Genomic DNA, 24,123 nt, shown 5'->3' with positions numbered 1-24,123 from the left:
ATATATTGTAAAAAAAAATCGTTCAAACGCGGATTGATTCGGGTTGTATTATATTTTAATTCTTATTACTATAAATGAAAAAGAAATTATTAATGTAGTAAAAAAAGAAATAGTTATATTAAATAACAGCTAAGCTGAAACAAAGAAACGACAATTCGATTGTTCGAAATTTTAACAAGTTTGAAGCATTTCTAACTTTTAAGAAAGATGTTGATATTTTTTAATGTTATTATTGTACAGTATATGTATTAAGAATAATGATCACAAACAGCAACAACAATAATATATTCTTGACATGATTAACGTTTGTTTTATTGTTTATTTTCATTAATTGTCGTTTTTACTCTTGTTTGAAAGGTAAGTTACAATAATAACATATTCTGCTACTCAATTAGTTACCTATTTGTAACATTTTGCACAGTTACACGAATCGGAATGATTATTCCTTTCTGCAAGTAGAAGAATATGACCACAATTTCCTGCAGTAGTGCGTGTTTTTTCGATCACCGTGTGTATCTATTTGGTTTAAAAATAGAAAGAGTTGTTTTTCCAATTAAATTGGTTTCAAACGATTATTAGGCCATTTATGGATTTAATCAATTAGCTGTCGAATTCGCCTAACATATATATTAGTTTATTGCTTCTCGATAATTAAATGTAATTGCTAAACTAAATTATTTTTCGCAAAAAAAAAGGATGAATGCTCTCCTTAATGTTTTATTGGCTTAAAAAATACCGAGTTTGGAACATATTAAAATTGGTTTAATGTTGGTTGAATGATCGCGATTATTTTCCGCATGGTGAAACAGTTTTTTAAAATAGATTGGAATAGAAAGACACTTTACTTTAATTTTATAATTACGATTACAATTTTAAATATTTTAAAGATTGTTAATATCGTTTAAACTATACCGCCCCTTTTCATTTAGGTATGTAGGTACGTTACAATAATTCCGAAAACGATTTTGCAAAATATATAGAAACAACAACAGATGCATTATTTATTTGTGAAATTTGCAATTTATCATGGAGCTATCATTTATTTTTGTTTTACTTGGCAGGTTTCCAAAAGTGTTACTGTTACCCCATTCGAAAGAACATCTAGAAAATTGCTCGACTTGCTTCGATCATCACCGATCTTTAACGTTGGGTACATTGCTTTGAACATTTTCTAATAATTTATTCAATAAATAACAAATTACTTATACTTGATTTTTTTCCATTTAACGCGTCGCTGCTTCAATTTAACTTTTTGTTTTTCCCTTATGTTTACTTTTAATTTTTAACAGTGCTCATATTTCTTTTGACATAAGTATCACCTGAGAAACTTTTGAACAGTTTTCTTTTATCGTTTAATGCCAGGCTTGTAAATATTCAATTTCCCTTTTACGAGGTGATGCGAGTCCTATTTGTCAAACGCTAACAATTTCGAAAGGGACTCCTGCGATGTAAGACCTAATTTCAAATTTAAATCTGCCCCGAGAGACGGTTGAAAAGGAGAGAAAGTAGGCGACGGGAGATTCGTTTTTGCCTGGCTTCAGAAGGTGGTTTTGTTCTCAAAAAAATGAATATAAAAGGGCTAAAAATTATGAAACTGGAACATGCAGCGGACCTTAAATGACGTATACGAAATTGAAAAACTATATAATGATAAAAAGGATTGAAAACCAACGTTGCAATTTTATAGACTATTTAAATCACAAACGTTTCTGTAGAAGACGATCGTCAGTTAATAAATTATAAATATATAAAATGTTTTACTTTTTATTTACGAAATGGAATCAATATTATGGACACAGAAATTTAATGATCCATCATTCTGATATTTGAAAAAATTTCTGTTAGAAAATCATCGTCGATAAGTAATTTATGAAGATACCTGTGTAAAATACATTTATCGTCATCTACTCTTCATTCATTATCAATTTTGTGCTCTCATCGCCACGCTTAAGAAAGATCGAGTGAGAAACAGAGGGAGAGCGAGAGAGAGCGCGACTGATTGACCCGAGTGCTCGAGGGGAGGTGAGCGTCGGGACGCCCAAAAAGCAACGTCGCGGTGCCTGCGCTGTTCCAAAGCTTCCAGCAGTTGCACAGCTTTCGCTGGAACTTCAGTGTTTCGAAAGCAATCACGACTAATACGCGTCCGGGATACGTTGACGTCAACGGGGAATGTTGAGCACGGACGTCACTGTTCGCACCACAGTTTGATCGAAGACTCAATCAAGGGGTGATTTTTTTTCTCTTGGTATTTCGTTACAACACGCGCCCCTAACGCGATACACCGACGCGCATTCTTCACACGAACAACTTAATACACCATTAAGAGGGACGTGATTGCAGCTCATCCTACCTGTTGTCAATTATTCATTTTTTTTTTCTTCGAAAGATAGGTAAGGATTTAACAATTTTTTAATTTTAACATGATCAGTATAGTTCCCTTTCGGAAACTGTACAGCAAAATAATTGTTTTTAAAATTTTTACTAGATAAAGTTTAACTTTCATTCTAATGCTGCAAATCCTTTCGAATATCAATGAATATATTAGTTATGACAATTTATTGCGTTACCAAAAGTACAGATACTTTATTTTGATGAAATTTGCAACAAATTATACAAATTTAAACAAATTTAGTTATGTTTTGCATAGTGTGTTAAGTATGGTATAACATGGTGATAAAAAGGAGTATTTTACACAATCCACATTAATCACTCTGCGATTATAGGATGAATTATATTTAAAATTATTGTAAAAACAATAATAAATAATCAAAAGAGTCCGAGTCATCTACCAATATTAATACAAAATCCTTTTGTGTATTGCAAACTTAAAAAGGATCACTAGGAATGTTGCTAGACTTATAGGTACTTACAGCACGTTCTATTGATAATTTACATGTGAAAATCATGAAAATTTCTTATTTAAGGCTTACCAAATTCAACAGGTTTTCATTCAATTAGCAATCAAAGGTAGCGCCAATTCAACTGGTGAAGAAAGATGGAAGCTCTTAATTGAATTTTATTTTATATTTTACTAATTCTAATATAAATATTAACAGAATTTTTGTTAACCTTATGTTTTGAGATTTCTATAATTCAAGAGAAAGGATAAACAATAAATAGATGTTTGAAACATCATTAGAACAGCAGAATAAACGTACAATATTTAGATACGCAGTTAATGAACGGTACGGTGCCCCTTGACTAATGATAAGTTCAAAGTTAATTTAGTTTCGTCTCAATAAAAGTATGCTCGCTAAAACGAATTCAATTGACTTTTAATAACTCGGGTTAATTTTAGCTATAAATGTGTTCTACTTCATAAAGAATTTAGCGTGACCAAGAAAAAGGCTTTAGCATTTCAAAACAAACACATTAGTCCTGAAGTAGCCAGAAAGTGAAAAGTTATGTAAATAAAAGTTGAATAGCAAACGGAAAGTCAAAAATGTTTTAGTCTCATTCCTTGTCAACAATAATCAAAATTTCAAATGACATTAACATTAAATATGCCACCTATACTAATATCCAGATATTTGTCGAGGTTTCCGGTAGAAAATCGTCGTCAGTAACTATGTCTTACAGCATCAGACTTCATTTACAAAATAGAATCAATATTATGTATATATAATCCTAAAGATCCATTATCTTGATTTGACAAATCTTCCGATAGAAAATCAGCACAAGATAGAATCAATGTTAAGGATAAAGACTCCTAAGTAGTTATTATCCTGGTAGTTAAGAAAGTGTCTGGTAGAGAATCATCATCAGTAAATATATGAAGATGTAGAACATTATAATATTACATTTTTTGATTTCGAAATGGAGTGAATATTACCTATAGAAATATAGTATCGCAAAGATCTATTATCCTGATATTTAAACAAGCTTACAATTAAAAGTAATAGTTAATAAAAATTATTAAAAAATGCGAAAATCACTAAATTGGTCTCTGTATGCAGCTCTTTTTGGTTTCTACACCACGTACCTTTAGTTATCGATAAAGTTACCCTTTAACCGCCACCGTAAAAACAAAGAGACGTAAAATAATGGTGTGACATTCATGGGGTCATTGGTGGTAGCGGTTATTTACAGAGGCACCTTTATCGGGTTTTAGGCGAGACTAGTGACTTACAATGTCCGATCGAAAGTTCATTCAATTCGATTCAGGTTCCGATTTAATCAAAATATTCATGAAAAAGCTCACAAAAGACTTTCATTTAATGGACGGGAATATTGAATTGTCGAAGGATATTCAAACGAGCCCAGGACCTGGGACGAACAACGGTTTTAACTAAAATTGCTAGCTGGAAGTTAATCTTTCTATTATTTATTTCGATTTATCCAAATAAGGAACCTACACATAAAAACTATTAGATACCAAATTTTGTAACAAGAAAGGCGCACATCATGTTAAAAATATCGAAGTAGAAAATAATATAGTCACCTTTCATGATGATAAATGGTATATTGTTTTTACCTAAGAAAAAATATATATACGTATAACAGAGGCTTTATAGGCATGCACGTTCATATCGCTTCTTTTTATATACGAGCCCATTTATTATAGCAGCGAATTTTTCTGTCTTTGACATTAAATAAACGTGTAGCTATCTACATCCCGGACTCAATTCACGACGTCTACAAAACTCTGGTAATGATGTTTTAAAAAGCTTTTTCACAAGAAACTCTATTATTAGACAGGAACAACTTATTAGTTTATTCATTTACGAATAGTGAGTAATTCCATATCAGTTTTTCAATCAATTGTTTTGTTATTTACCTATTTCACGTAATAAAAATTAAGGATTTGCTTAAAGCGATCTGTTTCAAAACCGAAAGAAACCAGACAAAGTTTAAAGGATTTTTCTTCAACAAGAGAATAATAGAAAACGGTGTGGGATGTATAATTACCCCGCGTAGTGAGGCTTATTGTCACAGAACTGTGATAGAATCGCTGTTAGATACAAGTTGACAACTGAGAAGTCTCAACTTTAATGAAACGCAATTAACCAACAAGAAGGCAGAAAGATTTCGAGAACATTAAACACCGCTTAAGCTTAAATATTTAGTAAAGTCAGTTTCTCATTATTAAGACCGGAAAGATAATGATTTTAGGTAAATCGAAGCATGCTAATCCTTATTTGAACGGAAGCCGGATATTTTGTAGATTTAGCCAAGTCGTTGCTTACTTCAGTACTTCTATCTCCCTTATTTCGCTCACGCAATAGATAATTACGAAAGAACGCGTTCATGGGTTCACATCAGAAATAATTTGTCTAGAGTTTTTGTTAATTCTTCACTCGTTCCAAATGGTCGACTCTCAACCACAGTACTCATTAGCGCAATGCTCCAGTCTCCGTTTATAAAATGTTTCACTCGCGATCAAACAAAAAAACAAAAAAGATCTCGTTTTGGACAAACGCGATATTCGTAAGGAATTTTTACGTTTGGTTTTTTTGTCAGAACTTTCCCAAAAAGGTAGTTACCTAATCTTTGTGCTACTTCTCTTCTTCGTTTTAAGCAGTCAGAATAAGCTCGATCACGTTCCCAGGAAGAAGGGCAAAAAAATCTCATACAGTTGATTAAGTTGAGAAGAAGAGTTGTACATACAGAGCTACTTCTTCCAGTAAAGTATTTGTAAACATAGTAAGGATATCGTTTGCCAACAATTATTTTGTATAGTCAAGTTCTGCTCAAAATATCTCCGCTCTCTCTACCTAAACTTCGTTTAATTTCTGTAGCGATGTGACCTTCAGTTTGACCGGCGCAAAGTAGAAAAGAACAGCACTAGGCCAGAAAAGGAAGGAGACAACTCTCGGCCAAACTCTTAACCGGTGAGGAGCGTATAATCCGTACAGTACTGCACGGAAAAATTGACCATTTTATCCACTACAATTGCATTGCTCAAATGTGCTGTTATTGGTACCATTTACTACTGAAAATATCAACGAGATGTTTATTTATATTTGAAGACATATTAAAGGCTTTAACGCTTGTTTTCGACTCGCACTACTATTCATGATTGAACAAAACTTCTGGCAGGTACTGTATGAAAAATTATGCTTAATGAACAAGAGTCGAGAGTATAATGAGCTTTTTTCTCCCTATCTAAGATTTTGCCAGCATGCATCCAAGACATTGGAAGGAACACATCGCTAGAAAAAGTAAATGAAGTATATAAATTTATTTGATTTTAAAAATTCTGGGACTAGTAAACTTTCAGTTTATAATCTCAAGACTGATCAACAGTAGTCAATCGAAACCACTAGACACGAGTCGCGATTTCGATCTTGCTTGATCTCACAGAGATACGTTTCTCTTTCTGAAATAATTTTACTCTGGAAAAGAATAAGTGTAATTTCGAAAAGCTTCTAACGTAATAGATATATAGTTTTGTTTAATCGTGGTTTTGAGCAAACCATTTGGTTTTACTACGTGTTGGGGCCCCTCCTGCTATAACGCCCACAGCCGTATAATACAATTTGGTGTTTTAATAAGGGCATTATCATTTTGGATGGAATGAAGATATTTCCCTGGAGCGGCAAACAGGTATGGCGTTTACGAAAATTTAAATTGCGCCATTATCTCGTCCCTGTTCCACGGTACAATTTCGGCAGACAATTAACAACACAACAAAAAATATTCACGCAATCCCTTCAAATTACCGTATATGCAGATAGCAGACTATTTAGAAAGCCGAGAGAATTTAATATTACACCGGTTTAAATTTGCATTTTTAATTTTATATGCGCTATCCAATTATAAACCGTATCAAGTTGATTGTTACACCGATAAAATGTAATCAAAAAACAGTTAGATACGCGAAAACAATAAATTAATTGTTGCTTTAGCATGGGTTTTACTTGTCAAAAAGACTAATCCTAATACAAAAACATTTATAGAAGACTTTGTAATGATAAATGACTTTCTTTATCAGTTTGAAACAACGGTTTAGTTGTTAAGTATATTGTTTTGGAGCACGACACTGTACTAGTGCCAAAGGTGGACGATGGGCACTGAGGAAGAAGAAGAAGATGTTAAACATTCAGTGGATAGAAACGGTTAGAAATAAGGAGATATCAGAAACAGTAGGAGTGCAGAGAACGCTTATAAAAGTCAATAAGGAAAAAGAGGGATATGATGATAGGGCTAATTAGAGACATACGTAATAGAAGCAGGATCAGGATTAAAGAGGACCAGAGGTAGATATGGATTAGATTATTGTTCCCAAACAGTTTTAGTTTTAGGAATATGAAGAATGACCCAGCATAGGAGGGCGGAAGTGCTTGCTCAATCAATCTTTAGACTATGATTATGATGATCTTCACTGATTGATAGCTAACCGTTTCTTTTTTCTAAATCACATCTTATAGGATTACACCGTACGATACCTTATCTTACATGTAACAAATTTATGTGTGTACCTAGTATATGATGTACAAAATGATTTTTTCTATTTAGTCCGCAACTAAAATTAATTTCACTCGCAGGATTAGCAAACAACGTCACTCACGTTCATATCCCCTTCTACATATACGTAAACACAATCGTCGCGCATCCAGGATCAGGATCAAGTAAAGCGCTCTCTCATTATTTATTATACGAGTAATAACGCTGTCTAGGACGCTATGTTTTTGAATAATACTAACGTAAAAGCGACAACAGTTGGATCACAACGGGAAAATGAACAATGTAAACAGCGAAAACAATAATTAAACATCGTCTTCATATCTTATAGTAGACTGACGTAGAATTAATGTTTAATTTACTTAAGTCAGTTAATAAAGAAACAAGGCGCAAAGTAAATTGGCATATTTGTTTGATTTTCTTAATTGAGATATCAAAAGTCTAGTACGTATCATCTAAAATATATAATGAACTTTAAAGGGCATGGCATATAACAGGTTAAAATGTTAGCTAGTTACATTGGACAGACCCGACGACTATTTAGAGGAAGGATCGAACAACATCTCCAACATTTACGTATTTCGCATTCTACCAATTATTATATGAAAGATAATTATCACATAAATGTCCAAGATTTTTTAATTATACTTTAGAGTCTGTAATAATTAAATTAACACTATGAACAAAAATTAATTAAAATTTAGAACTTCTACATTAATTCTAGGTACCTTTTTAAAATTATAATGTACCGCTAATACTTGAATGAAATTGATTCCGTCATCTGGTGTAGGTATTTAAAAGACAACGTTATCAAAATTGTTTCACTCGCAATTTATTGAACAGAAAACGTTTAAAAGGGCACCGTCACACAAGTAAATATACCTATACGTAAAGGACAACTATTATTGGCGATTGGCGGTACACATGGATAAACATGGAGTGTAAAGGGCACTTCACCAGTGCTGTGTGTACTTATGAAGGATAATACACAATACACGTCCGCTTTTATAAACGATCCCGTTACTAGTTAACGGTTCCGTAAACTGGAAATAATCACATTTGAGCTTGACCTAAGTATAACGAAAATTATTTTCCATGCGCCTACCTACAATATCAATACCTAATATGGAATATTAAGTATACCACCATCTTTAAATTTAGTTGGGTACGCAGTAAATGTAGTATTACTTTTGAAAATTTGAAATACCTGCTTAATTTTCTGCTGTAGGTACAGTATAAGCCGTTTATAGTGGTTCCGTTTATAGCATCGGTTTAGCTATAATGACAAAAGTCTGGTTGGACGCGCACCTTCACTTTTTCCTATTCTGAGCTAATCTTCGCATTTCCCTAAAACTAGAACAACCCACATCCTTAACTATTTGTGGACAGTAATCTAATCTAATTTTACTACTTCTCTTGGTTCCTGTTTCTGCTTCTAATATGTCTTTAACTGACCCTTCATGCCAGAAAGGCCTATGTCTTTCAATAATACCTTCTCATTTCTAACCTTTTCTATCTACGGTATCATCTGACTTCCTAGATACCGAAAATCAGCCACTTCTTCTAATTTTTCGTCTCCTATCTTTATATTCGCTTTATATATTTCCCTATCTAGTACAGCAGCCAAAATATGTTATTGCGGCTATGAACGAAAACCCTTCGGAAAAATATCGGTTTAGTATTTATTTATTACGCTAGAACAAGAAAATATTAGAGTTTCGTCAGTGAGCAAGAATTCAATCTTGCATCTTTCTATAATAACCGACAGCGTTATTGTTACATTTCTCTACAAACCACGCTTCCAACGGAAATTCATTTTTCTTTTGTAACTCAGCCTTTCGAAAGATTTATCTTCTATGCTACTCTGATGTATGTACGTACATGTATTACGAAACCTTTATTTGTCGTTTATATAAGAAACCAGCATATTCTAGTGCAAGTCATCAGCCAATACGTTTATGAAACCGCTTATAGTAAAACGTTTAAAAATAAAATCATGTAGGTAAAGTTTTTCCAAACGGATTTATCTTGGATTTTGATGAGTCTCGACCATTATCTGTTATGCTTATCTCAAACAGTTATTAAAACTACAATGGTTATCCTGACTTGGATTATACACTACAGAATAGTCAATAGACATTTACTACACCTTTTTCTTTGGGATTTATTTTAAAAATCAATCGTTAAAACAATTACAAATCAAGTAACATTATGTTTCTTGTACATGAACAATTTTTTCATTGGAAAAAGTCAATAAGAAACGTTAATTTGATAACGTATGTTTGAATAATTTATAACCAATTTTCTTTGTAGATTGAATGACAATATGTAATGGACAGGGTGTGCTACACCCACATCCTGTTGATTCTTTTGGTACACATGAAAACATGCTTTGGTTTTCAAACCCAACTAAACAAGGTAAGTTACCACAATTAAAATTACAGTTATCTTCATGATGACTCATGTAAATTAATATTATTAAAAGTTTATGGGTATGAATTTGTAGCATGCTGTACAACCTTTGATTTAGAGGTTATTTCTTCACGATGTAAAATACGAAAAAAAAATCCCTAAAGTTTCCTATTTATTATTGAAAAAAATAGTTTCTTTTTTGCTCTTTTCACTCTACCGTTGTCCAAAAGAAAAAAGACTTTACCATGTTTTTATGAGCCGTAAGTATAAACAAGTTTCATAATTCAGAAAAAGTTTTCCCAAGGAAAGGAACCCTGGGGTCTCCATATTCATACGAAAAAAGTTTATGATTTTAACTTATCTGGTCCTTGAAGTGATATTTTCTTTTCTGCTGATGTTTTTATAAAACGTTTCACCTTTAATTACATATAGGTAACTTAAAAAATATCATCAACATCAATATCATCGCCATAAAATTTAATAAGGTTTCCAATTCAAATAACGAATTACTGGAAAAATATCAGTAATGGTTAATAAATATAACTTTAAAGTGAAAAGGAAGAGGAAATCGCTTTCAAAAGTTATAAGAGTCATGTTAAAGATAAGAGTTTTAATTGTATTTCTTGAATTACACTGCTACAGTCTGCTCTTCACCGTTATCAAATGATTAAGTTTCACCCCAAATCCTCCAGCTACATTCAAAGACAGCTGAACAACAATGAAACGGATACCACACGCGATTTACTTCCTTTCTCTTTCTTATCGCGAATACAATAGTTTCGATGTTGAGCATGTACTTAATAAAGCATTAATTACTAGCCTTCATTCTATTCTGTTCTATTCCACCGTGAATGCTAATTAAATTAAAGGAAAGTCTCCTAACTTTGGATACTGCATTAACTCGAAACTCATTAACAGTTTTTTGCAATTGAAACCACAAAACGGAAGGTCTTTGTATTATAAAATAATCCTTGCTGAGGCATACAGCTCGCCTGCCCACTGTTACGTCCTTATTCGTGATGAAGACACAAAAAGAAAAGTAACTTGACAAGAAAGTGTTTGAAACAAAAATTACTACCCACATCATCCTCATCATAAAGTCACTTCGTCTAATGTTGAGTCTTCACAATTTTCGAAGACTAGAGCAACTGCGTCTCTCTAACTACAGTCGAACCTCGGTAAAGACCAAGGGAAACGTAAAAAAAATTGAGTTATTGAGGTTTTTACTTACTAAGGGTTTAAGTGTTTTAACTCTTTAACTCTTCAGCTTTTTACTTTAACATAGTTCCACTAACAGTAATGTTTTTACATATTTCTACTCTGTCTAAACCATGTAAACAAGAATTTTTTTAAATTAGGAAATTCAGCAATTCTTCTTCTTTTACATAGAAGACTTTCTTTCGATTCAAACCACTTTTCACTGGTTACTGAGGTGCGATGCCCAAATTTTTTTATTTTAAGTAATAGAAGTTTTGGACTTCAAGGGGAAGGGAACACAAAATTTTATGAATTTATAGAGGTTATTACGTTATAGAGGTTTAAGTTATCAAGGTTCTACTGTATATGCGAACAGTAATCTAATGTAGGTCTACCTCTGTCCTGTATCCCCTTCTAGTATATAGTCCATGTTTGGGAAGGTGTTCCACCAACCTAGCTCTTCTATTTCTTATCAACTTCCATTGCAAAATGACTTTAATTTTAATCCCATGTCTAACTTTAACCATTTATAGAACGAATAGAAAAATAGGCGATCATAAATTAGAAGAACTAGCTGATTATCGATATTCAGGAAGTGAAAATGCTAGTCTTTAACAAAAAGAAATCAGTTTTGTTCTCTAAATTGGATAACTTGGAAATTCGGAAACGTTTTGATGTTATATGAAAGTGTGTTAATCATGCAAAAATGGATCCAAGAATTTTGCAACTTTCATTGCTATTCAAGCATGAATCCTTACACAAACCTCTATAATAGACCATCTAAATATAGTACAGTATTATACACATTACAGTCTGATAAGCAAGAAATATATTATGCTAATTGTAGATGTAGTTGTTGGAAACTTGTCGACAATCTAATGGAAAAACTTTATTTTCACATTTAATTACATATACTAGTAGGTATTTTACGCTGCGTGGGTAGAAACTGAGAGAAAGCAAAAACTTAATTTTTCTTCATTTAATTATAAACTTGGTATATTAGTAAAGGTAAACTAAGTAACTTAATTTTGTTGTTTCTTATTTTGAAACAAAAAACAGCACGTGTATTGTAGGACGCCCCCCGTTGTGTTTCGCAACAAAATTTACAGTGAACATACCCCTTAAAAATAACCGAAGCACCAAAACTAAAACGACAACTGAATTATATTCCAGTGAAAATAATTACCTATTCCAATAATACAATGTATGTATTTTCCGCTAAAAAATATAGGTATTCTTTTGAAATAGAAACTGAAGAACCTAATGCCTTTTCTTTTTCTTATTTCTTTTCGGAAATGAAATGTTAAATTAGATTTTTAGATAAAAAAAAGTACCACGAAATACAGTAACATCCAAAATGTATAATTATCTCTAACAAAGTAAGTTAGGAATTAATGTTGCAATATCCAATTACGGAAAAACGCAATAATAGAAAAATTGTTTATTTAATGAAGAACAAAGGCACAAAGGTACTTAAAATTTTCTAATAAATAATTTCAATGGCTGTAGTTATCATAAATTCAAATCGAGTAAGCAGAAATTATTTGTTTATTTTAGAAAACCATGCATGTAATGTTTGTCTAAAAATAAATAAAACAAACAATACAGGGCGTTGTATAAAACATTATTTAATAATAACTTGTGTATCTTGATTGTTTCAGAAAATAGTAGACTCCAGTTTAGAAATAATTTACGACTTGGCAACGAAAAGTTTGGGTTCGCTATGCGTCACGCAAAATTATCAGTCTCTCCCGATACCAGTGAACCCGTCAATGTACGAGCACGCCCGTCAAAAGGCAGACTTGTCAGCCATGTTCCTACAGGACTTGGGAGTAACTCATCACAACAACGGTGAGTATCTCCCGAGAGTACCAAACATTGGAATTCGGTACCATATCTAATATTGATGCTCTAAATTATACCTTTCTTTGTGTTTTTATTTTTTTAATACCTATTGTACCTAATTAATTCCTACCAAAAGCCAAAATTAATGACTAAAAATAATTGCTAACTTTTTTTTTTTTGGCTTTATACGAACCCTGAAAAGACATTGTTGAGATCTAAACATCTTCCATATAAAAAATGGAAATCTTTCGACGTTTTACCCCTAAAATATAAATTGCTTCTTTGCTTCTTTTAAAACCAAGGGGTACGAAATCGCATTAAATCATTCCACTGAGAAAGGGAAGAAAGTACAGCATTCCCTCTTTCCCGGGTGTCAATTGCCACCCAAGCCCTGCCCGAAAGTACGATTTTTCCTGATTTTAGAGATAAAAAAAACCATTATTAAGGGTCCTTAATATATTATCCTTAGCCGCTATCTACATATTATGCTCCTATAAGTACCTGTAGTTAATAGAATGGTACCTTCAGAAACTAATTTCATCTCTACTTTTTACCAAGGATTTGTAAATACATATTAAACTCTCAGTTTAACCACAATGTACAATATCTCAATAAATTAGAAAATGTGACGATCCTTTTTCGATATATTTGGAAATACAAACCAATTCTTTACACAAACCTGTAGATGTTTGTTACTATTTCATACAATTATTATAAATACATAATTGTTGGTATTAAAGTTGTCAAAGATATTAACCACAAGTTTATTTTTAGTAACAACAAGCCCCTCTCCTTCCATAGCAGTGTATAATAAGTTACTTTTAAAGCATTAAAATATTACACAACAATAAATTGAAACAACATTATAAATGAAAAGCCTACCTTTTCTGAAGTTATCTCTCACGTAGTCGGTACCATTCCCAATTTCCCGGTCCAGAATGGAGAAAAGGCACAAAATTCACCTGTCGAGCGAAAACATCACCTTACCCCGAGAATCGCGTTACTCATATGACGCTTCTTAATTAGATGCTCATTGTCTCGTTCGATTGTCTTCGGGAAATTGCCACACCAGCCGCCAATCAAAGTGCCGCTTATGATGTCCTCGCTCACTATTATCGAAAGCTTCGGTCAAGATCGGAGTCCAATGAAATGTACACTTATACAGACGACTACGATACAGAAACTGATATTATTAATAATAAAAGGAATATTAGACATTCAATGAATTTATATTGTATTTTTGTAAAATATATACTTATAACATTAAAAATAAAGTCGTGTCCATACACTAAGCATGCGCTCAGTAATAAGCCTAATTCCAAAATAAATTCAGATAGAAATAATTGTTTGTGAACGGAAACCTACTTTGATTTCTAATTAATTTGGAATATTCCAACTACTTTATGTTATTTATAACTAATAGAATATTACTTTGATGCTTTTAGACTTTAATAAATAACATTAATAGTAATCCAAATACGTAAAATCCATACAATGTACATCTATTGATGATGGTAACTAATTTATCGATGAAACAATTGTTTAGACACAGGTTGCCATTATTGCCAAGTGTTTGTGTGTTTAATTTGGATTTATTTACGTACTTTCACAACAGTTGCACTAGCGAATTTTTAAATAGTAGATAACATTAGTAATACTGACATTTTGTTAGGTTAGGTAGATAGAATTCTAGATAGTTAATAGACGGAATATTCAAATTTTTTCGGTTTACTTGGACGATTCCCACTGAACCCGCTGTGGTATGAATAGTCACTCAGTCTTGCTGAACTAGAAATACTTATGATGTCGTCACTTCTTTGTTTCTGTTTGGTTTTCAATTCGTCTATTAGATTGTTCCTTATTGTGTTCCCAAATTCTACACTATCGTATCTGACCATATTCCTTGCTCCATTTTGCTGACCGTAAATCCTGCTGTCAGTATCGGTCTCGTCTTGCTTATTTTCCATTATTTCGACCACGTTTCCGTTCCTGTCTGTCCCATTGTTACCCCATTTTTTGACCAAACTTTCCCGGTGTCTCTGAAATTCGCTTAGAAATGGTCCTTGTTTTCCTACCTCGTCTGGTGGAGCAAACAGCGGTTTATTGGGGGTGAGGGTGGCGTAAATATGCCCGGTATGAGTTTCAATTACACCCCTCTCTTTGCCATTGGCATTTACGTTTTTTGCTTTCTTGAAGATCCTACCGTAGGAACACTCGATTTCATGGGTCCACATTTGTTCACCAAATCTATACCTAAACAGAGAACCAAAATTAACTAGGTGGATTTTATTGTACTTAACAACTGTTTCGCTACTCACATTATGGCTTCTTCGGAAGTATACAATAATAGTATTAAGATATGGTAAACTAGAAGAAATTGCTTTCTACATTTAAGGAGTCAGACAACTCAGAATGGAAAAAGCATTACAGACATAAAATAATAAGAATGAGAACATATTCATTTTCTCAGACATGAAGACTGTGGTCTATGTCATTATAAATCACCTTTACATGCAGCTACAACCATTGTAAACACTACTTCCGAATTGGTTTTGAAAATACTTCTGAAGAAGCCCCAGTGTAAAGAAGCAATTGTCAATCGCGGTATAATCTGGTCATTAGCATCATTTTTATTAAGTTATGAACTTCAATGAAGCATCGATAGACACCATCTTATGTGGACACTTAGTTAATTAATTGATTACCTGATGGTGCATCCCCTAAATTTGTAGATGCACGGAAAGATGAACGTTTCCAAAAGAATCTCAAAGGCTGTATGACGCCAAACTCTCCCTTCTGGAACCCCATGGGTTGTCACACATCTATGGCAGATATTTTTTCCATCCCCCGTGATAACTATGGGGTTGCAAGACAAATATCCTTCACATAAATAGCACTTCAACTGTTCCAGAAGATTGTCGGGAATGTCATACAACGTTATGTCTAAAAAAAGCCAAATAACAATCAGTCACTCGTATTCTAATTCAAAGAATAAAATTAGACATAAAATATTGTCTTAGTTCAAATATTACACCAAGATACACGTTACAGAACTAAAATTTAGAAAGCATTTCCAGTGGAGATAGTTAAGATGTTACTATATAGAAGTCGAAAAATAAAGTGGAATCTTCCCAAGAGTTATCATTATAAGCTCTCTCAAAGTTTATTAAGGGCATAACAACACTCACCCTCTGCCAAATTCAATTTTCTTTCCTGTTTGAACATGAGTTGGGGTTTGGCGCAGTATTTTATAACGGTGGTGCCGTAAAGGCAGTTATCTTCGTGTTTTGTCGAATCGTCCCAGTCGAGATAACCTGGACAGTGCTTGCTCCAGTAGATGCAAGGGAATTTGTAAAAACTAGCCAGTAGCTCGTAGGTGACATGCCTTAATTTACTTTGAGGACCCAATTGCAGGATATTGGCGTTGTTACTACAACGACCGCAAATGCTTTTGAAAGACGGCAGGACCAGTACGGGACCGCAGGATAACCAGCATGAACACACTTCACATTTCAGGAACTCCAAAATCGGTTCTGGAACCTTAGGCATCATCAGGCTGTCAAACTGTTAAATAAATTTTAGCGAAAAGCTAACACAACTTGCAACTTTTCCGCTGTTTAAATTATTTTATTTATAAATAATTTTATAGCTGACCAACAAAATATTTGGACACTTACTCGACGTGAACTTAGTATTTTGAAGTCAACTAAATCCGTACGTTAACAAAATCTTTACCGAGAGTGCGAAACAATGAAAAATTTCTAAAGGATTCTAAACGATCGTTTTATTAACAATAAAACAATTCGGTCGTGAAATCGTTCGTTAATCTAGGCAATAAAATTGTCTTAATAAAGATAAGATTGTGGAAAAGTCCTAAACAACAAATTAATGACTTAATGTCAAGGGATAGGACAAGGCAAACGGTGGACTTCTTAAAATCAGCAATTTATTATTATTAGAACAAATAATATTATATTAAATAATTGTGTCATTCTTTTGACTAACTTTTATCAAATAAGGAATTGCTCATGTAGGAGAACAGAAACTTGGTACTTATTTTAATAAATATTATCAACAACTGTAAAATTAAAAAACTCACGACTTAAAACCAAAACCCCAAACTGCCAACATAATTAATTGTCACTTTAGGATTGGATAACCAATTGGAACAATTATTTCATTTTTTCCCAAATCAATACTGAAATTATCTTTTTTATAACGAATTTATTATCTGAATTGTTATTACCTCCGCGATAACATAATTATTACACATTGAATGTATATTGGATATCAATACTTTCTGACAATTTATTATACAAAGTTACAAATTTAGTTTGTAACATTTTCAAATGTTTATATGTGCTTAAAGATGAGTTTTTCAGTACCTTGAATGCCTTTCATGTAACGTTAACTTTACAGTAATCAAAAATACTACAAGTTAGCGCACTTACCCTTATTAGAAATTGAAAAAACAACTGTAATTCCTTTTGTAGAGTACTTAACAATTTAGATCCACATAATTTATATAATAAACACTACCTGCCACTTTTGAGGGCTCTACATTGGACGAATGTGTCAGCAAACAATGGTGAAGCACTCGCTTTGTTGTGAGTGCTAACCGCTCTTTAAATAAATGATAACAAATGATTCGAATCTAATCAAAATTAAATTAACTACTGCCGAGTGTCACACAATTACGACTTTTTATTTATAGAACAACAACAAAATGTTCAAAAGAATTCTGCTTTCTGTTGGTTAATAGATTAAAGTAAAAAAAACANACGTGGCCGAGTAGAAGGGGGACATCCGTTGCATGATTTTGTTACATAGCAACTCGCATGAAACGAACTTACCCTACAGTGCGTAAAGAAGTTTCACTTTAAAAATGTTGTAGCCTGTTGGTCTGGAGCCCCAATTCAAAAACAAAATAAATTTTGTAAAAATTTTTCAAATATATTTCTGCACTCGTTAAACCTTGCATATCTAGAATCGTTCACAACGATTGCACCACAAAAAAACATCAATTTACCCAAAATAAATTTTGTAAAAATTTTTGAAAGATCACCCAGGAGGATCGTCAGCGTTTCTCGTCTTACAGAATTACCGGTATCTCTGTTATGGTCTTCTTATCAATTCTTATCTGCTCATTAAGAAAGAATTACACGAATATAGAAGCTGATTATTTTCGTTGAGGAAAACATTTTTTTTATTTACTCAACTTTCTGTGGCGCCACTGTGAATAACTGATTGCTGATGTCATCATCAAAATATGCATATCGATATATATAATACTGAACATTTAATTTTTTCATTATTTTTAAACAACAAAATAACATTTTCAATAAGAATGCTCTTTAAACCTATCGTGAATAGAGCGTCTAGGTTGTCCAACATATAGATACATTTCTTAAGCAGTCGTATTATTGGCAGGCTTTACACATTTTTTTAGGAACTCCCCAATACTTTAGTTCCTTTTCATTAGAGTTATGCATTGAATTGTTGAATTTGTTTGTAAAACAGGACGCGGAACAGGCTTCGTAAGTAAGAAAATTGTCGAGTGTCCTATTTCCGTTTTACAGGTATTCAAAGCACCGTAGCAAAAGATCTGTTGAGCTCGGATAGAACGATAATGGCGGTAAGGGTCCTTCTCATAAATAGCACTTCAGGACGTTTGGAGAGCTGCGACTGGTGGGAAAGTCAAGGGATGGAAGTGGGAGGACCCAGGAGGGTCACCGATATGTGTCCAGAGCTGAGGAGACGTCTTCAACCGGAATATCCCTGGTAAGCAAAATTGTTTGAGGATCGTCAACTCTTGTTATCACGATCACCCTTTGGATGCTTAATCGAACTAAAGTATTGATTGATGTGATCAGTTAATTAAGAAATTCTAAAAACATTGTTAAAAGTACGGAGCACAGCTCTGCGGATGGTGGAGGCTACGGAAAAGAAAGCAGGTTAGAAATGAGGAGGCATTAGAAGGAACAGGAGAACGGGGATCGCTATGGAAGTCAAAAATAAAAATACAAATGAAAATTTAGGTATTACTAAAACCGTCTCCAAAAGAACGAAACAGTTCATTTTAGGCCTTACACTCCATTTTGATTCAATTTCCTTGTCTTGCCGAGGAAAATATTGCGTCTAGGTGTGCAACAGAAAGGAAAGAAGAATTTTCCCAAGGGAAGAATTGTGTCGACAGGAAGAAGTAACTTACCTACATAAAAACGTCTTTACCTCTTTGAAAAACTTTACATTAAAGGTAGAAAACAAAGACTTATTATTTTTTTCTTATTGTAGCATTCTGAGAGAGAATATCAATAACTGTGCAATATGTGAAGCAATTGAATATTTACGACTTTTTTTATAACTCAGCATAAAATTGATATAGGTGATACGTATATTAAACTTGAGTTTCAACAATTCATAGAAGGCGAAGAGAATTCGAATCAATAAACACTTGGAGGGGTTTATTATTTATTTACGACAGCAAGAAACTAATGTTCGGTATTTCTGAATAAACAACCATTACAAAGACGGTTGATAAAATAAATCAAAATTAAACAGGTCTTCTTCTGTTTGTCTTGTTTTGTAGAAGAAAGTAAGGTAAGTACCTACTTGTTTTTGTTAATTAACGAAAATAAAGGTTGTAAATCCATTAATCAAATTCCTGGGCTTTCGAAAGCGACAAAAAACCTTACAAACAGAAACAATGGAAATTTTCTTTAATGACATGAAAGCAAATCTGTTGTTATTGTGCTCGACATTGATCAAACTTTGTTACTAATCAAATTGAAATTACAAAAATATTTTCTACTTAGGTAGGTAAGTAATTCAAATAATCCTTAAAAAAAACAGTTAGAGAATACAAAATTCAATTAGGATTTGGACGACCCTTCTGCAGAAATTAATTTTGCTAATTACGCTCGTCGTGCCCTCTTAAGCTAATCGTAAAATTCACAGCAAATGGAAATTAAGAGAAAATTAAGAAAATATATGCAAGATCGCTTGAACGGTAACTACGATAGAGAGTGAGCTAAAGAAATGTTGATTTACAAAAATGAAGTACTATCAATGATTCTTAAGATATGTAATTCAATTTTAATCAGTTCTGTTGACAGAAGTAAGCATAATATAAAAGTGTTGATGTATTAAGGGATAAGAATTTGTGATACAAGAAAAGTATTGCTAAAAAGAAGCTCCTGTATGTATAAAACTCTAGCAAGAAAAATATGTCAAGACAGTTATGATATTACTACGTAATACGACTACAAACAAGTGAATATACAACATTGCTTTCTAACGGTTCAAATTTCCCTGTTAAGAAACTCGGTTGTGATAAAGTTTTTATTACATTTCGAACTTTTTGTGTCCTTCCTTCCTTCCATCCTGTTATTTCACGAATTTTAACGGCACAATTTTCTTTCATCAGTATGTAATTCCATCCATTCAGATGAAAATTTTATGAACCCTAATGCATGCTTTCAGCCCTAATGTGTTTAAAAGTGGGCACATTTTATCCTTACATAATACGTTTTAAATATGTTCGGTATTTAAGCAAACTAGGGTAGATCCGTTAACAGTTCGTTTAATTTTATCTAAATCGAAATCAATTTAAAAATCAGCAGTAACATTTCCGTAAGGTAGAAGGATTTGGAGAAATCTAACAAGATCTCCTTTTTAATAAAAAACCTTGACAGGTTTACAAAATCCTGAAATAATCTTTTTCAAAGATCATCCTTGAAAATTTAATTCGATCTCTCTATATTTCTCGGGTTCGTTGTTCAGATGTGATAGAAAAAAATCTTGTGGAATAGGTACGAAGATCCTGACTCAAGTCCTGCTCTAAGGTCCCCAAAATTTATGGAGAGTCCTGCAAATATGTCCTTCAAAGGATGGTGGACGTACCCTTATTATTCCTGCCCATCGAGAAAATGGTTGTTATCGTACAGTATTCCAATTCCACCCTTAGGCAGAGTCGAGTAAGTAGAAACAGTTCCGAACGTTAACTTTTCATCTAAGCAATTCTGCATTGGTGTTTACAAGAATTCGTGTTAAATGACTAGATTATATCTAAAGTGATGCAATAACGTTTGGCATTGACGACAAAATTTTTTTTGAAGAAGTTTCCGTTCTGATAGACGACATTTTTATCTTGTAAAATTTACAGCGTTTACTCTCTTTCAGGCTTAAGGGCTTTCTTAGCTTAGATATCGATTTATCCGTTTTGGAGATAAACCAATGTGAAAAACAGGAGGAGAATTCCGGATCGTTGGAGATATCATTCTTCTATGACAGCCACAAATGCGAAAACGCTACTACAAAGGTAAAAAAGAAAGAAATATGCCGTAAATCTTTTTGGAGAAAGTTGTTTCCTGATAAACGACTTTTTTAGTGCATCTACAACCAGCAACTCCCGTTTAAGGGATGGAACCGGGGGAGTTATACTTGTAAATGTAGAGAGGGATACTACTCACCCCATTACGATGGTATATTCAACGGAACTCTGGTTGAAAGTACAATTTCATTTAAAACATTAATTATACTAACTTCGTTTAATAAATTCGATTTTGTTGCAGTGGCTTGGCAAGAGAAAATATCAAACATTAGCAACACTTACGACGAAATGTTTGTGTGTAGAAAATGTGCTCCGGGGTGCTACCACTGCACCGATTTTTCGCCGTGCTTGGCCACCTACCACTGGTCTTTCAGGTGATCGCCTATCTATCTAGGATTTTAGAAAAGAATTAATTATCGGGCGTTTTCAGGATTGCTCTGTTGAGTTTCAGCATTTTCTGCGTCTTCTACACGATCGGACTCATCGTTTACATGTACAAACATAAGAAATTAAAAGTATTTAAAGTGGCAAGTCCGATATTCCTAGCAATTACTTTGATCGGATGCGCGATTATGTATTCGGAGGTTGGTACATAATAAATGCTGTTTTGTTTAAAAATGTGATGGGTTTATGTGAATTAAATCGCGCAAATTTTACTCTTAGCGTTGCACAAGTATAACTTCAATAATAGTAGCTTCAAATACATACGTGTTAACTCTATTTTAATATCCATTGTTTGCTGTAGTCGTAAATTTTATTACTTAACGCCAATTGTAGTAGAGAGTGTTCTAAAACGTATTGTACTCTGGTGTTTATAGATGGCCGCAATATTTCCCGTTCTCGATATGTATTCTTGTATTGCAACAAAATGGACGAGGCATTTGGGCTTTTGTATAACGTACACGGCATTGCTCATGAAGACTTGGAGGTGAAGTTCTTTTTCTACCGAATATTTTCGGTACAATATTCAATCGTTTGTGATGAAAAAATGTCACTTTTTCTAGAGTTTCCTTAACTTATCGCGTGAAATCAGCTCACAAAGTGAAACTAACTGATAAGCAGCTTCTCCAGTGGATGATGCCGATATTACTGATAATGCTCATCTATCTAAGCACGTGGACCTTATCGGGCACCCCAACAGCTGAAGATATCACCGATAGCGACGGTTTGCGTTTCAAACAGTGCACCTACAATTGGTGGGATCACAGTCTTGCAATTGGTACGGTTCCTGTAGAATAATCTAATTTTTCGTTGTAACTTGTTTTGGGCCCTTTCAGGGGAAGTTTTTTTCTTGGCTTGGGGTGTCAGAGTTTGTTACAACGTTCGGAACGCAGAATCCCTTTATAACGAAGCTAGACTAATTAGTTACGCAATATATAATATTGCAGCGGTCAATATTATAATGATAGCATTCCAGTAAGTGAAGAAATATTGAAATAAGACAATGATAACGGGTGTACTTCTTATGCTTTTAGTTTATTTATTTTTCCGAGAGCCGGTCCTGATATAAAATATTTGTTAGGATTTATTAGAACCCAGTTATCGACTTCAGTAACCATTGCACTCGTTTTTGGTCCAAAGGTAAATGTCTGGAATTTGCAATTGAGAAAATGAAAATTTCGATAAGATCTCAATATTTTTATGTGTATATTGTGTATTGTTAAGGTAATGAGGGTTTTAAGAGGTCAAGGTGATCAGTGGGACAATAGGGCCAGATCGCGTGGAGTCAGTGCCTCCTTCTCCCTGAACGGTATTGGACTGGTTCCAGAAGATGCACCGGATCTCTATCAAGAAAACGAAGAGCTGAAGGTAATACATATAATAAATTTATAACGGTAACTTTAAGTCGAAAATTTGAAAATCACCCAAAGTGCCCGTTACAGGAAGAAATTCAAAAGCTAGCAGCGCAAATAGAATTCATGAAAATCGTCCATATGGAGGTAAATAATAGACATATAAAACCGAAATTGGGGGGTTATTTCAGTAGCGCCAATCCCGCAGCTGCCATCCAGAGTCCTCTGTCTAGACCCGGTTGTCTATTGGGGAAACCGCCCGACGAACTGTGACCTCAACAAATTAGTAGTGCTCCAGAAGACTTAAAAAGCAACGTATTAGTTGGTCGAAAAGGTAGTATTATTAACAAAATGAAGCCTGTTGTTGTAGTCTGACGACAACATTTATTAATAATGGTTGTGATTTAAAGTGATAAGAAAATACGTACTTTACTATTCTGGTATGAAATTAAGCGAAACAAGAATAAAAATAAAGTGGATCTCAATATTGCAGTAATTACGATGATATACAGGTTGAAATTTTATCATTATCGATGCAAAAACTACTACAAGGGTGTATAATTTGACAAAAAAAAATTAAACAGATCAAATGACTAGCCCTCCCTACATCCCTCCCTTTCCTTTCCTTATTTTGAACGATCTAGGATTAGCTCTTCATCAACACTGCAGCTTAGATCAGACAACTGTAACATGATTGTGGGTGATGTAAGGGGAACAAACCTTACAGTTCGGGAATTTATAACTACAGGGTGTCTCCAATGTAATTAGTGAACAGCATACTCGATACTCAGTGCTGGATTTAAATTTGACAAGAGGCTTCCCCTTCAAGTTCTTTTAAGAAAAAAATGTTTAGAATAAATTGCCATTTTTCTAAAAATAAGCTGGTATTTTTTAAAAGGGCTGTTGGACAATAATAATTATGCAAACATAAACACAATTTTTTTAATTATATAATGTTTCACTTTCACTACTATTTCAGGTTTTTTGAATTAAAAAATGAGTCTTATGAAACGAGACCACCCTTATCTATCACGCCCGAGGCTGTAGCCCCCCTAACCCCCCCCTACAGACGGCACTGTCGATACTATTACACCCTGTATACTTCACTGTGTTAAAAAGAAAAGACAAACTTCGTCATTT

At 33.4% G+C, this 24,123-nt stretch overlaps 2 protein-coding genes across 11 annotated transcripts; one reads left to right on the top strand and one right to left on the bottom strand.

The window, feature by feature from the left end:
- Positions 1-346: 346 nt before the first annotated feature.
- Positions 347-24,084, top strand: LOC108736301 (probable G-protein coupled receptor CG31760). Of its 6 annotated transcripts, none has more exons than XM_018468670.1 (15): positions 1,925-2,390; positions 9,718-9,822; positions 12,675-12,864; positions 18,438-18,639; positions 20,670-20,834; positions 21,040-21,178; positions 21,248-21,368; positions 21,432-21,564; positions 21,621-21,774; positions 22,009-22,118; positions 22,195-22,409; positions 22,468-22,606; positions 22,666-22,771; positions 22,856-22,999; positions 23,062-24,084. In XM_018468670.1, exons 2-15 carry the CDS (start codon positions 9,736-9,738, stop codon positions 23,254-23,256), a joined length of 2,100 nt encoding a protein of 699 aa, XP_018324172.1. In that variant the 5' UTR covers positions 1,925-2,390; positions 9,718-9,735; the 3' UTR covers positions 23,257-24,084. The 6 variants fall into 6 exon arrangements, with proteins under 6 accessions (XP_025837046.1, XP_018324172.1, XP_018324207.1 ...); XM_018468696.1 differs by having other exon boundaries at positions 1,930-2,390; positions 23,074-24,084; XM_025981260.1 differs by lacking the exon at positions 1,925-2,390 and adding an exon at positions 6,397-6,546.
- LOC108736329 lies at positions 14,072-17,617 on the bottom strand. 5 transcript variants are annotated; one of them, XM_018468724.2, is made up of 4 exons: positions 17,310-17,617; positions 16,047-16,422; positions 15,564-15,801; positions 14,072-15,111 (listed from the first exon to the last, which is right to left on the bottom strand). In XM_018468724.2, exons 2-4 carry the CDS (start codon positions 16,408-16,410, stop codon positions 14,556-14,558), a joined length of 1,158 nt encoding a protein of 385 aa, XP_018324226.1. In that variant the 5' UTR covers positions 16,411-16,422; positions 17,310-17,617; the 3' UTR covers positions 14,072-14,555. The 5 variants fall into 5 exon arrangements, with proteins under 5 accessions (XP_018324226.1, XP_018324243.1, XP_018324235.1 ...); XM_018468741.2 differs by having other exon boundaries at positions 17,398-17,617; XM_018468733.2 differs by lacking the exon at positions 17,310-17,617 and adding an exon at positions 16,958-17,064.
- Positions 24,085-24,123: the final 39 nt, after the last annotated feature.

The sequence above is a fragment of the Agrilus planipennis genome, unplaced genomic scaffold (genome assembly GCF_000699045.2).
Source record: "Agrilus planipennis isolate EAB-ADULT unplaced genomic scaffold, Apla_2.0 scaffold5, whole genome shotgun sequence".
In the NCBI taxonomy this organism is placed as follows: domain Eukaryota; kingdom Metazoa; phylum Arthropoda; class Insecta; order Coleoptera; family Buprestidae; genus Agrilus; species Agrilus planipennis.
The sequence above is the reverse complement of the archived record's forward strand: the minus strand, read 5'-3'. Positions and strand labels throughout refer to the sequence as shown.